At 43.6% G+C, this 18,040-nt stretch overlaps 1 protein-coding gene across 3 annotated transcripts in view; it reads left to right on the top strand.

Moving 5' to 3' along the window:
* The window catches only part of FARP2 (FERM, ARH/RhoGEF and pleckstrin domain protein 2), a 750,352-nt gene that overhangs the window by 670,276 nt on the left and 62,036 nt on the right, over nt 1–18,040 (top strand). For all 3 annotated transcript variants that reach the window (XM_030215608.1, XM_030215609.1, XM_030215606.1), the window contains 2 exons: nt 1,626–1,694; nt 9,796–9,885. In XM_030215608.1, coding sequence (XP_030071468.1) covers nt 1,626–1,694; nt 9,796–9,885 — 159 coding nt within the window. The remainder of the gene's footprint in view (nt 1–1,625; nt 1,695–9,795; nt 9,886–18,040) is intronic.

The raw sequence follows: 18,040 nt of genomic DNA, 5'->3' as shown, positions 1-18,040 counted from the left end.
AACCAGCTATATTTAATCTGTTATATATTTAACCAGTTCTAAACAGCAATAAAGAAAAGGTAAGACCTCAAAAATATTAAAATATGTTTAAAAATATATAAGAAATATATACACACATGATACCTTTTGTATAAATAAACACCTCAATGAACATCCCTACTCACAGGGAAAAAAGTCAAGCATTATGTAAAGGGATGCTGTGCTGCGGCACTCGTGTGAGGTGTTCAAAAGATCACATGTATAGCTTCAAATATGAAATCCATAAAAGGTACAATTGTAAACCATTACAAGAATGGCCTAAAGTGCCTCTTGAGAGAATCCTGAGAAAATTTAAGTCATGGGATAGGAGGCAAGGTTCTGGTGTGAATTAGGAATTGGTTAGTCGACAGAAAACAGAGGGTAGGGTTAAATGGTCACTTCTTTCAATGGAAGAGGGTGAACAGTGGAGTTCCGCAGGGATCTGTACTGGGACCATGCTATTGGAACCAGGATACTGGGCTTAGATAGACCATTGGTCTGGCCCAGTATGGCGACTCTTATGTTCTTGTATCAAATGTGGTCTTTTGGTCACTTAAAGACAACTTCTGTCTATTCAGCTAAAGTGCAGTGTTCTTTTTCCTGTTTTTCTTAAACTGATTTCTGAACCTGAATGCTTGCTAAGATTCCTTTTTTTTATTATTATGAACCTGTTAGCTCTGATACACTCACCTGCTGCAAGAGGGAGTGCATCTACCCCAGGATGGTCAGCCAAAGGACATGAGACTGAGGTCTCTTTTATCATATACCCAGTGGCGTTCCTAGCTTGGATTGCACCCGGGGCAGATCGCTGATGCGCCCCCCCCCCCCCCCCCCGCCTGCAAAATGACACCTCCCCCCCAGGTGCACGCCGCTGGGGGGGGGGTGCCGTGGCGCGCGCCTGTGGGCTCTGACTTCGCTAACTTCCCTCGTTCGCTGCAGCTCCCTCTGCCCCGGAACAGGAAGTAACCTGTTCCGGGGCAGCGGGAGCTGTAGCAAACGAGGGAAGTTAGCGAAGTCGGAGCCCACAGGCGCGCGCCGCGGCACCCCCCAGCGGTGTGCACCCGGGGCGGACCGCCCCCACTGCCCCCCCCTTGGTACGCCACTGCATATACCCCTTTATTACTCTGATTATGTGTCAGACCTCAGAAAGTGAAGCAGAAGGAGGCAGTTGAACTTTCTCACTGTATAATTTATTCCTTGTCTTGATGTTCAATATAACAGAACTATTTAGAAAAAGCAATTATGTGGGTGAGCAGGACTTTCTCAAATGATTGCAGTAAGATAATTCAATGGCATGACCAAAATGGCACTGATCAAACCACAGATCCCTGATACCTTTTACTTGCCATCTGTGGTCTCTTGTATGTGATATCTATAGAGATCATTTGACATTGTGAGAATCTGATGGAACTGATAATCTTTCAGCTTTAATTAGCCCTGATGTCCCCCTTTCCTGCCCAGTTACATTAGAGATGTTAGGGGCTACATTGCCTATTCCTGTTTGGGGTACGGGTAAGTGAACAGATAGTGAAGACTGTATACATTCCAAGAGTGGTGTCGTTTCATGTTTTACCCAGAAATATAAAACTCCTTGCTTTTTGCTATAGGAGTTCATACGGGAAGGCTGTCTCTACAAGCTGACGAGAAAGGGCCTCCAGCAACGCATGTTTTTTCTGGTAAGTGCCGTCTGCCTTTTTTTTTTAAGGTCCTTATTTAAAAATATATCAGAAAATAATTCCAGCATTAAAGCGACTGTAAACAGTAAAGATTAATACATACAAATAGGTAGCAGAGCTAATACAAAAAAATACCGCTGCGACATCCCATTTGGCTTAAGAGCAATAGCAAACGGATAAATATAGCAAAGGTGAACGACATAACTCTAAGATTTTAACCATTTTTGAAGTTATAGGATGTCTTTCACCTTTTTTTATTCCTGTTCCCAAATTTCACTCTCCTCATGCTCCTGGCCTTTAGAAAACACAAGCAAAGGCAGAGTGTCAGGGAGGCAGTCAGATAGTTGTGGGAGAGTGTAGGAGTTGCAAAGACACAAACTGTGAAATATGTTGCCCAATCAGAAAAAGGAAATAAAATCTGTAGACTTATAAAAGAGGGATGAAAAATCAAATGGGGAATATCAATAACTACTATTACTACAATGTGTTTCTGTAGTGTTGTTCAGAGGAGGAAAGTGAGATCAGATAGCAACGTGGCTAAGTACCCATAAGTTGAAACTAAATGTCAACCAAAAAAAAGCACTGACTTGGTCTCGCCACACTGCAAACATTAACGATACCCTTTATTATTGTTTCTTTAAAGATTCTTGGAATTCATATAGACAGTTCTCTTAATTTTCAAATACATATATCACATCTTTTTCAGAAATGTTTCTTTAAACTGAAACAACTTGGGGGGGGGGGGCATAAGAGTGGGGGGAAAGTGGGGTTGTGAGTTTACAGGGAGGAATGGAGAATGAGTAGTTAAGGGAGTTGGGGTAGTGGTTTTCATACAAAACCTTGTTTATTATTGCTTATTATACTTGGAATTCCGAATATTCTTGTTTGCATTTCTACTTTTGATGGATAATGACAATAAAGATATTTAAACATCTTCATTCAGTTTGCTCTCTTTTAACCCAAGATGCTCTGAGGAAGCTTTTACATTCTTTTATTATGAGTAGTTTGAACTTATAATACACATTAAAGTACAATAATGCATATTGATGCATTAACACAGGTTGGTAAATCTAGTCCTAAGTTTGCAACTGAGATAGGGTGGAGTGACTTGCTCAAAGTCATCAGCAGGGTTTGAACCTCACTTCCTGATCTTTCAGCCTGCTGCTGTAATCATTAGGCTCCTCCTTCACTCATAAGTACATAAGTATTGCCATACTGGGAAAGACCAAAGGTCCATCGAGCCCAGCATCCTGTTTCCAACAGTGGCCAATCCAGGTCACAGATACCCGGCAAGATCCCAAAAATGTACAAAACATTTTATACTGCTTATCCCAGAAATAGTGGATTTTCCCCAAGTCCATTTAATAACGGTCTATGGAGTTTTCCTTTAGGAAGCCGTCCAAACCTTTTTTAAACTCCGCTAAGCTAACCACCTTTACCACATTCTCTGGCAACGAATCCCAGAGTTTAATTACATGTTGAATGTTACGATTGTGGTTGTGACCCCTCTCAAACTTACCTTATTTCTGGTGGTCAGCTTCTTAGCTGGCTTCTGTCTGTCCTTCCTGAGTTAGCTCTGTCTCTGTATGCTGGCTGCTCCCAGCGTGGCTCTAATTACTCCACTATTCTGCACCTGTGTGTGTTGAGCCTCTCTGTGCTTCAGTATGCTTTCTGCCTGAGTCCTGTAGCTGTGACATCATCAGTCAGGCCCTTGATAAGGAAGTGGTGTTCTTCCATTCAGGGCCTTTGCAAACGCCAAAGGTTCAGGTTAGTGTTGGTGCAGTTAGCACTTCTGCCTTGTCTTGCTTGCCTTGAATCCTATCCTGATTCCAGTCCTGTTGGCTCCCTTTCCCTCCTGTCTGAGAACCCTGTATTCCTGGTGCAGTTAGCACTTCTGCCTTGCTCTTGTCTGGGTGCCTGGTGGCACTTCTGAATCCTGTCTGCTGTTGGCTTCCTTTCCCTCCTGTCTGAGTACCCTGAACCCCTGTCTGCCTTGCTTTTGTCTAGGTGCCTGTGGGCACTTCTGAACCCTGTCTGCCCTGCTTTTGTCTAGGTGCCTGTGTGCACTTCTGAATCCTGATTCCTGGTGTTCCAGCCTGCTAGTTCCAGTACCGGTTTCCCTCCAAGTCATGCCATCTGCCTGCACCCAGGGGCTCAACCTCTGGGGAACGGCGGCTAAGTGTAGGTGAAGCCTGGTTCTAGTCCCGTGTGTTCCTGTCTAGTGTGTTCCAGTTCAGTGCGTACCAGTCCGGTGCGTTCTAGCCCAGTGTTGGTTGGTGGGTTTTGCCTGCTGCTGCCTCTCCTCTCAGCAGCCCAAGGGCTCACGATTACTTCAGAGTCCGTGCCTGCGTGTTTTGAACCTAAGAACCTAACATTGAGTGAAGAAATATTTTCTCCGATTCGTTTTAAATTTACTACATTGTAGCTTCATCGCATGCCCCCTAGCCCTAGTATTTTTGGAAAGCATAAGCAGACACTTCACATCTACCCGCTCAACTCCACTCATTATTTTATAGACCTCTATCATATCTTCCCTCAGCCGCCTTTTCTCCAAGCTGAAGAGCCCTAGCCACTTTAGCCTTTCCTCATAGGGAATTCGTCCCATCCCCTTTATCATTTTCGTCGCCCTTCTCTGCACCTTTTCTAATTCCACTATATCTTTTTTGAGATACGGCGACCAGAATTGAACACAATATTCGAGGTGCGGTCGCACCATGGAGCGATACAAAGGCATTATAACATCCTCATTTTTGTTTTCCATTCCTTTCCTAATAATACCTAACATTCTATTTGCTTTCTTAGCCACAGCAGCACACTGAGCAGAAGGTTTCAACGTATCATCAACGACGACACCTAGATCCCTTTCTTGGTCCGTGACTCCTAACGTGGAACCTTGCAGGGCATAGCTATAATTCAGATTCCTCTTTCCCACATGCATCACTTTGCACTTGCTCACATTAAACGTCATCTGCCATTTAGAAGCCCAGTCTTCCAGTCTCGTAAGGTCCGCTTGTAATTTTTCACAATCCTCCCGCGATTTAACGACTTTGAATAACTTTGTGTCATCAGCAAATTTAATTACCTCACTAGTTACTCCCATCTCTAGGTCATTTATAAATATGTTAAAAAGCAGCGGTCCCAGCACAGAGCCCTGGGGAACCCCACTAGCTCTAATAGCTTCCTTCACCTCACTATTTAACCACGCCGGCTGTTGTTTGGTCTTCCGTCCTCCTTTTTTAATATGCAGAATATATTTGGTCTGGGCTTCCAGGATGGTGTTTTTGAACAGCATCCATGCCTGATGTAAATTTTTGACCCTCACAGTCGCTCCTCTAAGTTTTCTTTTCACCGTTCTTCTCATTTTATCATAGTCTCCTTTTTTAAAGTTAAATGCTAACATATTTGATTTCCTATGTATACTTACTTCAAAGCTAATATTAAATCCGATCATATTATGATCACTGTTATCAAGTGGCCCCAGCACCATTACCTCCCGCACCAGATCATGTGCTCCACTAAGGACTAGGTCTAGAATTTTTCCTTCTCTCGTCGGTTCCTGTACCAGCTGCTCCATAAAGCTGTCCTTGATTTCATCGAGGAATTTTACCTCCCTAGCGTGTCCCGATGTTACATTTACCCAGTCAGTATCAGGGTAATTGAAATCACCATTACTGTGTTGCCCAGTTTGTTTGCGTCCCTAATTTCCTTAAACATTTCTGCATCTGTCTGTTCATCCTGGCCAGGCAGACGGTAGTACACTCCTATCATTATCCTTTTCCCCTTTACACATGGAATTTCAATCCACAGTGATTCCAAGAAGTGTTTTGTTTCCTGCAGAATTTTCAATCTATTTGATTCAAGGCTCTCGTTAATATACAATGCTACCCCTCCACCAATTCGATCCACCCTATCACTACGATATAATTCGTATCCCGGTATGACAGACTCCTCATTCTTATTTCCTCCTTTATTTTGAATATGGATAGAATTCTTGTTCTCAGATAACAGTGTAAGCTTGGAAGCAGATGTGTATTTTAGGTCATCATTGTTTAACTTGTTCAGGTTGTGGACCAGTGGCGTAGCCAGACTTGACATTTTGGGTGGGCCCAGAGCTAATATGGGTGGGCACTATGTAAATAGGTATGATTAGTGTTTCTTGGGATACTACAAATAAAAAACATTAGAATACCCTTGATGATGGATTTCTAAATAGTCTGCCCAACAGCTGCCCTGTATCAATATAAACCACATACATACTTAATGAAAAAAAAACAGTATTTTTGAATATAGTTACTTTATGCCATATCAAACTTGACCAGACATAAGGCCATCCCCATAGCCAGCATCAGCCCTTCCCTTCTGTACCTTTTTTTATTTTAACCTGGGAACTGAGCCCACCCCCACCCAGAAACCAACTAACATTAAAATTCATTGTTGGTGGGTTTCTGGGTGGAGGTGAGCTCTTCACTGCCTAGGGAAACAAAAGATATATTTAATGATTAAATATACCTTTTTTTCCCCTAAGCAGTGAAGAGCCCACCACCACCACTACACTGTACATGTTCAAAAAAAAAAATAGGCATTTTACCTGAGGAGCTGGGCTTCAGTTTTCCAAATTTGTGTTCAGTGTGCACGTTTTGCAGCAGCAGACTCACCAGAGAGTACTATCCTCAAGAAAGCCGTGAAACTTCTGGCTGATTTTTCCTGTGGCGCTAGTGTGCGCAACACGGGGACACTGGGGGGCAAGCAAGGAAAGGCAAGGGTGATGGACAGTGAGAAGGAGCCATGCACCGAAGGCAGATTTTTCTCCTGCGGCACCTGGTGTGCGCGCCACAAGAGCTGGGCAAAGCAAGGCAGAACCCTGAGAGTGAGGGCGACTGATAGTGAGGAGTGCCACGCAAGTGCACCGACGGCAGATTTTTTTTCCTGTGGCACTGGTGTGCACGCCGCAATAGCGCTTACATAGTAACATAGTAGATGACGGCAGAAAAAGAACTGCATGGTCCATTCAGTCTGCCCAACAAGATAAACTCATATGTGTATACCTTACCTTGATTTGTACCTGCCTTTTTCAGGGCACAGACCGTACAAGTCTGCCCAGCAGTATTTCCCGCCTCCCAACCACCAGTCCGGCCTCCCATCATTGGCTCTGGCACAGACCATATAAGTCTGCCCTCCACTATCCTCACGAGCGCTCACTTCCCCACACATGGGTGTAGCGTTAATAAGCCACAGGATTGCATGTGCACCACCAACCTGACAAGCCTTTCAAAATTTTTGCTTTTCAGCAACATGGCAACAGAAACTTTTTTTGGTACAGCACTAACTTAAGCACTCACCATGCACCCCTGACCCCACGCAGCAGCAAGAACGCCCCCAATCTCTAAAAACACCGGGGAGGGGGGGGGGGGGGAACCTAACACATAATAGTGGTTAATGATTAGACTGGCATCTGAGAAGAGATAGCATAGGGTAACAATGCATAGTGCTGAGTGATCATATGGGATAGCCACAACTGACAGCATCACCTATCTCCTGCACAGGGCCCCCTCAAACCTTTTAGGCCTTAGGGATAAGTCTAGCTTTCCTAGGCACAGCACAGAATTGCAAGACTAACTAAGGAAGTGGATTTATCTACTTTCTACAACAATAGTTAAAATATTCTGTGCATTTCTGTTGTACAGATCAGAATATATGCAATACTTATTAAGCAGACCACAGACCAATTAATTAGAACAAGTTACATTCTGGATTTGACTGGATCTGACAGCTTTCCTCAGGATCCCAGAGGCCTTCAAAAACAGGAGCAAAGTGCTGATAAAGTGGCTCTAGCGTTTCCTGCCTTGCAAAAAAGATCCTGGTTCATGGGGGACTATAGGATTGGGCGTGGGGGGTCCCATTATATCACCCTGGAATAAAAGGCACGACAGGAAGTTCCCAATATGACAGCTACAGGGTAAAACAGAGGATGTCTGCAAAAATTTAAAAAAAATAAATACATTTTAGTTCCAGGGAACAGGAAGTTTGTCAGCTGACCCAAACTAACCTTATCCATTTTAATAATGGTGCCACTGATATTCAGCAGGAACAGCTAAACGGCCTTAGATTTCTTTTTACAGGAAGATGGGGGGGGGGGGGGTGCATCCCCTCTCTCCGTCTCAACCTCTTCCCTCCCCTTTCTCAGTTTCTGCTCTCCACCCTGTCCAGGAACATTGGAATTTCGTGAACGGTGTGACAACCTCCACCCCCCATCCTCCCCGACACTTTCCTTCTGAGCAGGAAGTTTCCATGGAGATTGGAAAGCACAATGGGAAATCTTTCAATCAGACTTAAAAGGCCTCCCCTGGGAAGGCAAAAAAAAACCACAAAAAAACGATATTGAGGGGGAGGTAAGGGAGAAAAGGAACATGGTGAGATGATGCCCTTCAAAGAAGGAATCCGCCAGGAGAAAGGGATAAAGAGCAAATGCAAGAATGGGAGCCAGGAACAAAAATTAGGATCTGGAATTCGAGGCATCCGAAAAGAAATAGCTGAGGCCCCAGCCTTCAAGTATCACAATTAACCACGCTTAGGTAGGTCCCGACCGGCAATTCCATAAGCACGTTTACTGAAGATGGAGCCCGGTTTTCGTGTCAGCCGGTGAACGGGGTATACAGGGGGGAAAATGAGCAGACCTGGCTGCACAAGTTAAACGCACATATCCCCAACTAAACGCTAAATTCTGGCAGAAGGAGTCAACGTTTTCTGCACTACTCGGACTAAGCAAAAGGTGTCAATAGCCGCTTTTGACGTGTGTCCTGATGAGATGCCAAACGCTACAGTTGTGGCAGTCAGAAATGCAAAACCCTACACTACTTATGCAAACACACATGAAACTGTCAGTACACTGGGGGAGGGGAGGGGGGATTATGCAAATCCAAAAGGGCTCTTCTGCTGCTGTACCAGGAAATGCGATCGTCCTTTGTACAAAGAGTGAGATCTGCACGGCTTTGCCCTTTGGATAGCATTAGCCAGAGATATTAGAAGAAACTGGGTCACAAGGCGATCGGGCAGGCGAGGGTCACAGAGTGACAGCAGCCCCCCCCCCCCACGCCGTCCACCCCCTTGTCACATCCCACGCTGCTCCCTCCCTCCCTCCCCCCCAACATCCATACACTTACCGGCACTTCCACCGAGAGCAGCGATCCGAGAGCAGCCGGGCAGTGAGGAGGGAGAGAGGAGGAGGGTAAGCGGAAACCAGAGAAGGGAGGGCCAGGGACAAAGGAGAGGAAGAGAACCCCTTAATCAACTTTCTCCCCACTTACTCCTAGCCCTGGAGCCCTCCTCCCTATCAGATCTCTAAGCGGGAGTCCAGCTTCCCTCCCAAGAGCGCTTCGGGCAAAGCAAGGCAGGGCCCTGACAGTGAGGCCGACGTCGGAGTGAGAGCAGCAGCGCCAGCGATGTGACGCTAGAGCGACCGACTTTCCTGGAGTGGACCCAACCCACACACAAAAAATAAACACGAGCAAGGACAGGATTTACTGCTGCTTTTCTGCGAACTACGGCAGAACTAAAGGCTGTCCAGTGTCCACTCCCAATGCAGTCTGGCGCCTGTCAGGGCAAACTGGGCGGGCCTGAGCTGAGATTGGGTGGGCCTAGGCCCACCCGTAGCTACGCCCCTGTTGTGGACAGAACATGCTGGCCAATTTTGTGCTTCTTTTTACACAAGGAAGATTTTGATTTAAAATAAGATGAGCAGCAGAACTCTTAAAATGCATTACAAGGCTGAACTAATTTATATTCAAAATTGCCCTTTGTTCTACCTACTCCATCTCCTGTGCATCCTCTGCTGCAATCTTTCCAGAAACCTTTGCTAATTGACGTGGATAAATAAAAAATTCAAACATTCAAACAGCTGTAAATATTGTCTGTGGTTTATGTGATGTTGGAGAAGACTCTGGAAATCATGATTTCTAGGGTTTTAAGGTATGGGAATGGATGTTTTCTGAAATATGTGTAGTACACTTTCTTATGCCCGTCATCTGTCTGGGTATCACTCAAATCTCTGCTGTAAGCAATGAACTTAAGTTACACTGACTAAAGCTACCTCTTCCCCTCTCAGTTTTCAGACATGCTGTTGTATACAAGCAAAGGTGTGACGGATACCAACCAATTCAAAATTCATGGACACCTCCCTCTGCACGGAATGCTGGTGAGTATGACTGTCCTGTGAGTCTTATGATATATGCTAAGCACAAATTCTATATTGGCAATTACATATGCAATTGCCATTATAGAATACTAGTTTAAGTCTGCTGTTACATGCCTCACTTTAGATGCGAGCATGTATGCTAGATCAATGGCTGGTGTAAATGCTTGCATCTAACTGCTGGCAGTTAGGCATGTAACTGCTGGTACTCTATACTCTGTGTGTGCAACTGGTGGGCACGCCGCTGACCTGTCCATGCCCCTCTGAGATCCACACCCCCTTGCACTTGTGCACTTTGGATGTTGTGTGCACAGTTTATAGAATACCGACTTAGGGCGGTTATGTGCATAACTGCTAATTTGTGCCAATTAGCTCCATTTAACATCAATTATAGACAATAATTGTTAATGCCAGTTAGCTGGTAATCAAGTTGTGGAGTGGAGGAGTGGCCTACGGCTTAGAGCACTGGTCTTGACATCCAGAGGTGCCCAGCTCAAATCCCACTGCTCTGCTGCTTGCGATCTTAGGCAAATCATTTAACCCTCCATTGCCTCAGGTACAAAATTAGATTGTGAGCCATAAAATCCAGAAAATACCTTATACTTCATTAACCTAACTATAAGAACATCAATTTCAAGTCTATATTATGCAAAGATTTCTCTCACATAGGCACTAAATGGTGGAATGATTTACCAGTTGAAATTAAACGAATTTCTAACTTTTTAATATTCCGAAAATTTCTGAAAATGTTTCTCTTTGAAAAATTCCTGAAATAAGTGTTATCCATTGAATTCTAGTATTTCCGTAAAAGCCTATGAACTCTAGCTAAGTTGCTTAAATGGATCGACCTTTACATCAATAGTTGTATCTGCTTTTACTTAACTGTTGTAAGCCAGTAGAGCTGAATAATTGGTATTCGGATTATGTGGGACATAAGAACCAAAATAAATAAAATAAAAATATATGTACAACATGGATACAGCCTCACTAAATACAAAGTAACAAAAAAAGTTTACAAAACTAAATGTGCCAAAAAAAATGAAATGGAAACCTCAAGAATCCTGATTTGTCTGCACTGCAATACTGGAAAAAATAATTTTCTGTTTCTATTTTTCTATAGCATTGCAAAATACTGTGATGATAGAGATCTGCACATTCCCATTCGCAAAGCTGATTAAACCAACTTAGTATTCCCAGTACTAACAATTAAACAACAGACAACAAATAAGCATAATGATCAAATTTGAGATAACTGGAGTGAAGACACTAAGGAAATTTACTGCATCTGCATTTAACTTGAAAGGCTAACTATGACAAATGTGGAAAATGGTTAAAAAGAAGCTAATAGGAGCAGGTGCAATATTTTCTGAAGGTATAAACATACATGTGGGTAAAGGGGAGCCAACCAGAGTTGCCACTGGTTTCCTACGGAATTGGGTGGGTTCCTGCGGCCCCCTGTGGAAATTTTTCAAAGGTCGCAGGTCACGGCTTTTTGGGCAGGTTTGCCGTGTTTCACCGCCATGGCCCCATGGTTTGGCTAAAGTCTGTTGCTCGCCATCCTATTGGTCAAATTCGACCAGTAGGAGGGCAAGGGAGGCAGGATCTGCCCTTCCCCCCCCCCACCCACCCCCCCCCCCCCCCCCCACACACATATGCCTCATGCTCTTTCAGTTCCATTTCTTTTCTGGGCAGGCGATGCGCTGCGCCCGGTGCATGATGAGGCTTTCTGGAGCCCGGGCCCCGCAGCCCGGTGTGTAGGTGGAGGAATGGTCTGGACTCCAGAGTTGGAGCATGAAACACTGAAGCTGACTGCAAGAGCTTTGCTTGGGCAGAGCTGAAGGCCTATATGGAGCACGAGGCACTGGAGCCCGTGGCTCACGTAGGTGGAGGAACAGTCCAGACTTCGGAGCTGGTGAGCACGAGGCACTGGAGCTCAGCTGACTGTGAGAGCTCTACTTGGGCAGAGTGGTACCAGCAGACACACCATGCATTCATTCCTTCTCAGTTGCAGGGCGGCGGAGGAGAGGGGGGGAACCTAACATTCTGGCTTCTGCTGGAGACTGCTGCAGACACACTGTCCTCCACTCCTAGGGAAGTGGGTGGCTTCAATTATGTAATGGCTGAAGTAGGAGAGGGTGCTCCCTTCTGAACAGCTAGTTTCAGTTATATGCAGACGCTGCTGATTGGTAAATTGAGTTGATTTAAAATGTGTGTGCTTGCTTGCATGAAAATAATAGTAGTTTATAATGTTTCCTTTTTTTGTTGTTTTTACTAGTACATAGGTAATTCGCCCCACAAATGAGAAGCATGTAATGGTTCTGACAATGAAACCTTCTTGTTCAAACCTGGGCACTAAGGCACAATTAAACTAAGTTGTATTGAGACATTTAGAAAAGATTTCATTGGATCGTTTTAACTACTACTACTACTACTAACTAGCATTTCTAAAGCGCTACTAGGGTTACGCAGCGCTGTACAATTTAAACATAGAAGGACAGTCCCTGCTCAAAGAGCTTACAATCTAAAAGACAAGAAAACAATCTAAAGACAAGTGAACAATCTTTATGATTTATGTAGCAGAATGATGCCCTGTGTTGGTACATAAGTATTGCCATACTGGGACAGACCAAAGGTCCATCAAGCCTAGCATCCTGTTTCCAATAGTGGCCAATCCAGGTCACAAATACCTGGCATGATCCCAAAAAAGTTCAATACATTTTATGCTGCTTATCCCAGTAATAAGCAGTGGATTTTCCCCAAGTCATTTTAATAGTGGTCTATGGACGTTTCCTTTAGAAAGCTCTCCAAATCTTGTTTAAACCCCGCTAACCTAACCGCCTTTACCACCTTTACCACATGCTGGCAACGAATTCCAGAGTTTAATTGCACGTTGAGTGAAGAAAACTTTTCTCTGATTCGTTTTAAATTTACTACTTTGTAGCTTCATCGCTTGCCCCCCTAGTCCTAGTATTTTTGGAAAGAGTAAACAAACAATTTACGTCTAACCGTTCCACTCCACTCATTATTTTATAGACCTTTATCATATCTCACCTCAGCTGTCTTTTCTCCAAGCTGAAGAGCCGTAGCCGCTTCAGCCTTTCCTCATAGGGAAGTTGTCCCATCCCCTTTATCATCTTCATTGGCCTTCTCTCTACCTTTTCTAATTCCACTATATCTTTTTTGAGATGTGGCGACCAGAATTTAACACAGTATTCGAGGTGCGGTTGCACCATGGACCGATACAAAGGCATTATAACATCCTCATTTTTTGAGAGATCCAAGATGGCGTCTTGAAAGGACGTGAGGATCAGAGCTCCCGAGCTTCCAGTCGACCGAACGCCAGCTTCTCTAATTAAATCATGGGAAAGCGAAAGGGGAAAGCTAAAGCTCTTACCTCCCCGAGCGTAGCTGTGAACCCTGCTGAGCGCCAGACCGTCTTGGAATCTTATGGAGTGAAGGTCCTCCGTGAGCGACAACCTGATTCTGCAGGGTCCGTTTTTTTTCAAGCGGACCATAGCATTGAGGGGGTATCGTTGAGTCCCCCCCCGACTACAGCCCCTCCCCGTCCGGGAGCTATTGCGAATGCTACGGAGGCACAGGAGACCGGAGCGATTGGTGGAACGCCGCCCCTGGCACCTGTGCTGGGAGCTCCCGTAGTATTTTCGACGCCAACTAGTTTTAGTGCGGAAGAAGTGCTCTCTTCGTCTCTAGCGGGCGAGATGACTCCTGAAGGGCACCGAGGAAAAGTTAAACCGGCTGTAATAACGCTTGAAGCGCTCTGGGACGCAATTCAAGGTATCCACACTTCCTTACAAACTATTTCTAACTCTTTAGGGGGTGAAATAACGGATTTAAAAGAAAAGCAAAATAATATGGCTGAAAGAGTTCAGAATTTGGAGGTTGAATTGACTAAATCTCAAAACTTATCAGCCACTCTTGTCAGGGAACGAGACATTTTTTCACGTAAAATTGTTTATTTAGAAAATCAAAGTCGCAGGAACAACCTGAGATTTATTAATTTCCCGAAATCTCCTTTAATTGCCCCTTTGGACATGCTGAGGAAATACTTTATAGAGGTATTGGGGATCCCAGCGACGGCTTTTCCACCTGTCGCTAGGGCCCAATATATTACTGGAATAAAGAATATTGCTGGACAATCTCAGGCTGCGCCGGACCTAGATTTAACTAATTTCCTGGAAAGTTCCTTGGACATAGTGACTGAACGGACTACACTTCTAGTAATTTTTGCACTAGAAATGGATAGAAACAATGTCTTCCGGACTTACTTTCGCCATATAAACACGGAATTTCTGGGTTCAAGAGTACAGATTTTTCCTGACTTAGCTAGAGACACTCAGAAAAAAAGAAGAGAGTTCCTGTCTTATAAGACTAGAACTCTCAAGCTTGGAGCGGTTTTCCATTTGAAATTTCCATGTAGATGCTTAGTGTCATTAAATGAAACTAATTATGTTTTTTTTGAACCCTTAAAACTGTTACAATTTATTGAGGCACAAGAAAGTGTGGGTAAACCCTTAACTGCCTCCCAGTGAGATATATGCTACAATGTAGGCTATCAGGGTTATGTCTGTTCTGAAACTTTCAGTATTATACTTTTTTTATTGCTTGTATCACTTTTTCCTAGTACTTGGATCTCTTTATGACATGTGGACAAACGATGTAGAGAATTATTTCCTTTTAATTAGTTGTTTGGATTATTATATTTTCTGTATTTCATTACATTTATGATGGAATGTAAATGTAAAAATATATAAATAAATAAATTAAAAAAAATAACATCCTCATTTTTGTTTACCATTCATTTCCTAATAATACCTAACATTCTATTTGCTTTCTTAGCCGCCGCAGCACGCTGAGCAGACAACACCTAGATCCCTTTCTTGGTCGGTGCTGAAGGAACGTCTCCGGAGATGGGGTTTATTTATGTATTTTTATGGAGTTCTCAGAGAGGGTTTCTCTACATTTTGTCTCTGTTTTTGTGGTTGCCCGCCGGTGGGGAACGCATTAGCTTGCGGCGATGCGGGAGTGGTGTTGTAATTACTAGATACTGGGATTTTCACTTTTATGTCCTTGATAGGTATGTATAGAAGTGCATGTTAATAAATAAACAATTATATATTGTATTAATTTATATTTTCGACTAGCTGTGTGATGGACATGTAGGGATCAAACTCCGTATCCCACGCTATTATTACCTTTACCATACACACTGAACCCCCATATTTCTATATTTTTTCATCCTTGCTGGCATCCTTAAAACACCGTGTCTTCCTCCAGGCAAAGCAAACAAGATTCACAACCTTCAAGTCAAGGTGTGAAGCGATAAAAAAAAAACCACTGTCGCCATGCAAATCTAGGTCTCATTCAAGGTAAGTCCTCTCGTTAAGTTCTCTTATGCAGGAACTCTCACATATTAAGGATCTTATAAAGGATAACATGGATACTCTTTCAGAATTAAAATCAGAGGTGCTTACCATCAAACATCAACTTGCTTCTCACTCTTCTCGCCTTGACACAGCTGAGAATCGATTAGGAGCACACGACTCTCGATTATCTGAAAAGCATTGGAGCACGCTATGGCTATGTCTTTCCTGCAACTATGAAAGTCATGATCCATAATCAAACCAAGTTGTCTGAAAATACAGACCTACTAAAAGAATTTTTGGAGCAACGTGGTTTCTCTTTCGTGGAAGATTCTTCTGCACCACCTTGAATATAGGTTTGAATTTCTTACTGCTGTAGAATTCTATTTTGCAAGTATTTTCTACATACTGCATTGTAGGAAAGTGGTCTCTTTCTGAATCCATTACATGACTCTTTCCTTTTGCATGTTTTTCTTGCATGACTGAAAATGTTAAATTGGAGACTGCTTTTGACTCTACCATTTTGTCCTATGAATGTTGCCTCTAATTTTCTATTGCACAGTATTAGCATACTTGGCTTATGGAGAGCCGTTCTCTTTTACTTCTCATATACTAGTTTAAACGGTTTATTTTACTAATTTTTACAGCCATCATTTCAGTGTTTATTTTGCTGTAATGGATGCTTTGCTTTTGATTTTTTTTTCCCTATTTATATGGGACATTATTATTTTTTTTAATTTGAAAAGAGTCTTTATTGAAACATGAAGGATTCCTGTACAGTAAAAACAACACACAGCAGAAAGCCAAATACAAAATACAAATTGGCAAAAAGTTAAACCACCCAATTGTTACAACATATCCTGTGTGCCATCCTAAGCCATTAAAAAGGCTCTCCCTGCAGATAATCCAATTATAACAACTATTCAAACTACAACTCCCAAATTTATGAAATTTTTATATATAGTGGCCTAACCCCCCCTTGCCCCCCCCTAAATAAAGACCAAATCCCAACCCTCCGCATCCCCACCAACCTCCACCCCCCCCTAACATTTACAATGCTTCAGAAAGGGCTCCCAAATTGCTTCCCACTTCACCTCCGTATGGCCCCGTACCGCCCGAAGTCTCTCCATTTCACATAGATACCATAATTTGTTGAGCCATCTTGTCAACAGTGGGACTATAGGTGATTTCCAACAAGCTGCAACCACAACTCTCGCCGCCACCATTGCCTGTCTGGCCAACAATGCTTGAGAATGTGTTAGACCTCGCTTTTGTTTTGAAAATAGAAAATACTCAGGCGACCACTTGATCGGCCTTAAGAACCACCTTTGCAATCTATGTTGTATTGCTTTCCAATAGGCCCTAATTTTATTACAAGTCCACCAAATGTGACCCATCGTCCCCCTCTGTCCACAGCCATGCCAACACAGTGGTGAAACTCCAGGAAACATGTGGTGCAACATAGCCGGTGTCAAATACCACCAATAAAGCACCTTTACTACATTCTCCTGGAAAGGAACTGCTATAGAAATCTTGAACCAATTATTCTTGAAGAAGGACCAATCACCCTCATCGATAGTCACCCCCAATTCCTGTTGCCACCTCGCCCTATGGGCATGATGAGAACCCAAAACTCCCCTTAAAAAAGAATACAGACATGTGATAAGACCCCTGGTAGTTTTAGAATCCTCACAAAGATCTGCAAGAAACGAATCTTCCCACACTATGGTGGGCTGGATCCGCCTAGAGGTAAATGTCTCAACTGACAATAAGCAAACAACTCATTTGGTAAAAGGGAATATTGTTCTTTCAACAATTCAAAAGAAAGCACCTGACCCTCATCAAACAACTGACCCCAAGTTACCAGCCCTAAGGATCCCCATCTGCGAAAAATCCCCGTGGAAACCCCCGGAGGAAAGAGAGGGTTATTTGCTATCGACGAAAGTTTAGATAGCACTGCTTCAGGCCCTGCAAACAACCCATCCCAATAAGTTAATGTGGAAGAAATCGAGGGGCACACGTCTTCCCTCAACAGCCTATGTTTTCTAGGGATCCACATCAAAGCACTTAGCGGACAAGAGCCAACCTCAGCCTGTTCTAACTTCACCCACAATTTGTGAGGCTGATCCTGGTACCACTCAAAAGCCGCTCGTGCTTGGGCCACCTTATAATACCACAGGACACCCAAGGTACACCCAAGCCCCCCTTCCTCCTCGCCTTATATAATAAAGATCTCAGCAAACGGGGTCGCTTATTAGCCCAAACAAATCGGACTAATTTGTCCTGCATCCCTGACAAAAAGCCCCTGGAAACCTGAATGGGAAGAACTTGGAACAGATACATCAATCTCGACAATACATTCATCTTTAACACTGCTATTCTACCCAGCCAAGACAAATCCTTAATATCCCACCTCTCTAAATCTCTATAAACCACCTTCAACAGTTGAGGATAGTTGGCCGAAAATAATTCTGAATAGTGAGGAGTGATTGTAACCCCTAGGTAAGTTATTCTGCCCTTTACCCACTTGAAGGAAAAAGATTGCTGGAGCACTTCCAAAACTGGATGGGAAATTCCAATCGCTAGGGCCTCTAATTTGCTCACATTTAATTTAAAACCTGAAATCGCGGAATATAACGACAACCCTTTCATCAGATTTGGAAGTGATAATAGGGGTTTGGGCAAGGAAAGGAGCACATCAGCAGCAAAAAGCACCAACTTGTAGTCCCTATCCCCCACCCGAATACCTGATATATTATGGTCTGACCTAATGTACA

This window comes from Microcaecilia unicolor, chromosome 10 (genome assembly GCF_901765095.1).
Source record: "Microcaecilia unicolor chromosome 10, aMicUni1.1, whole genome shotgun sequence".
In the NCBI taxonomy this organism is placed as follows: domain Eukaryota; kingdom Metazoa; phylum Chordata; class Amphibia; order Gymnophiona; family Siphonopidae; genus Microcaecilia; species Microcaecilia unicolor.
The sequence above is the reverse complement of the archived record's forward strand: the minus strand, read 5'-3'. Positions and strand labels throughout refer to the sequence as shown.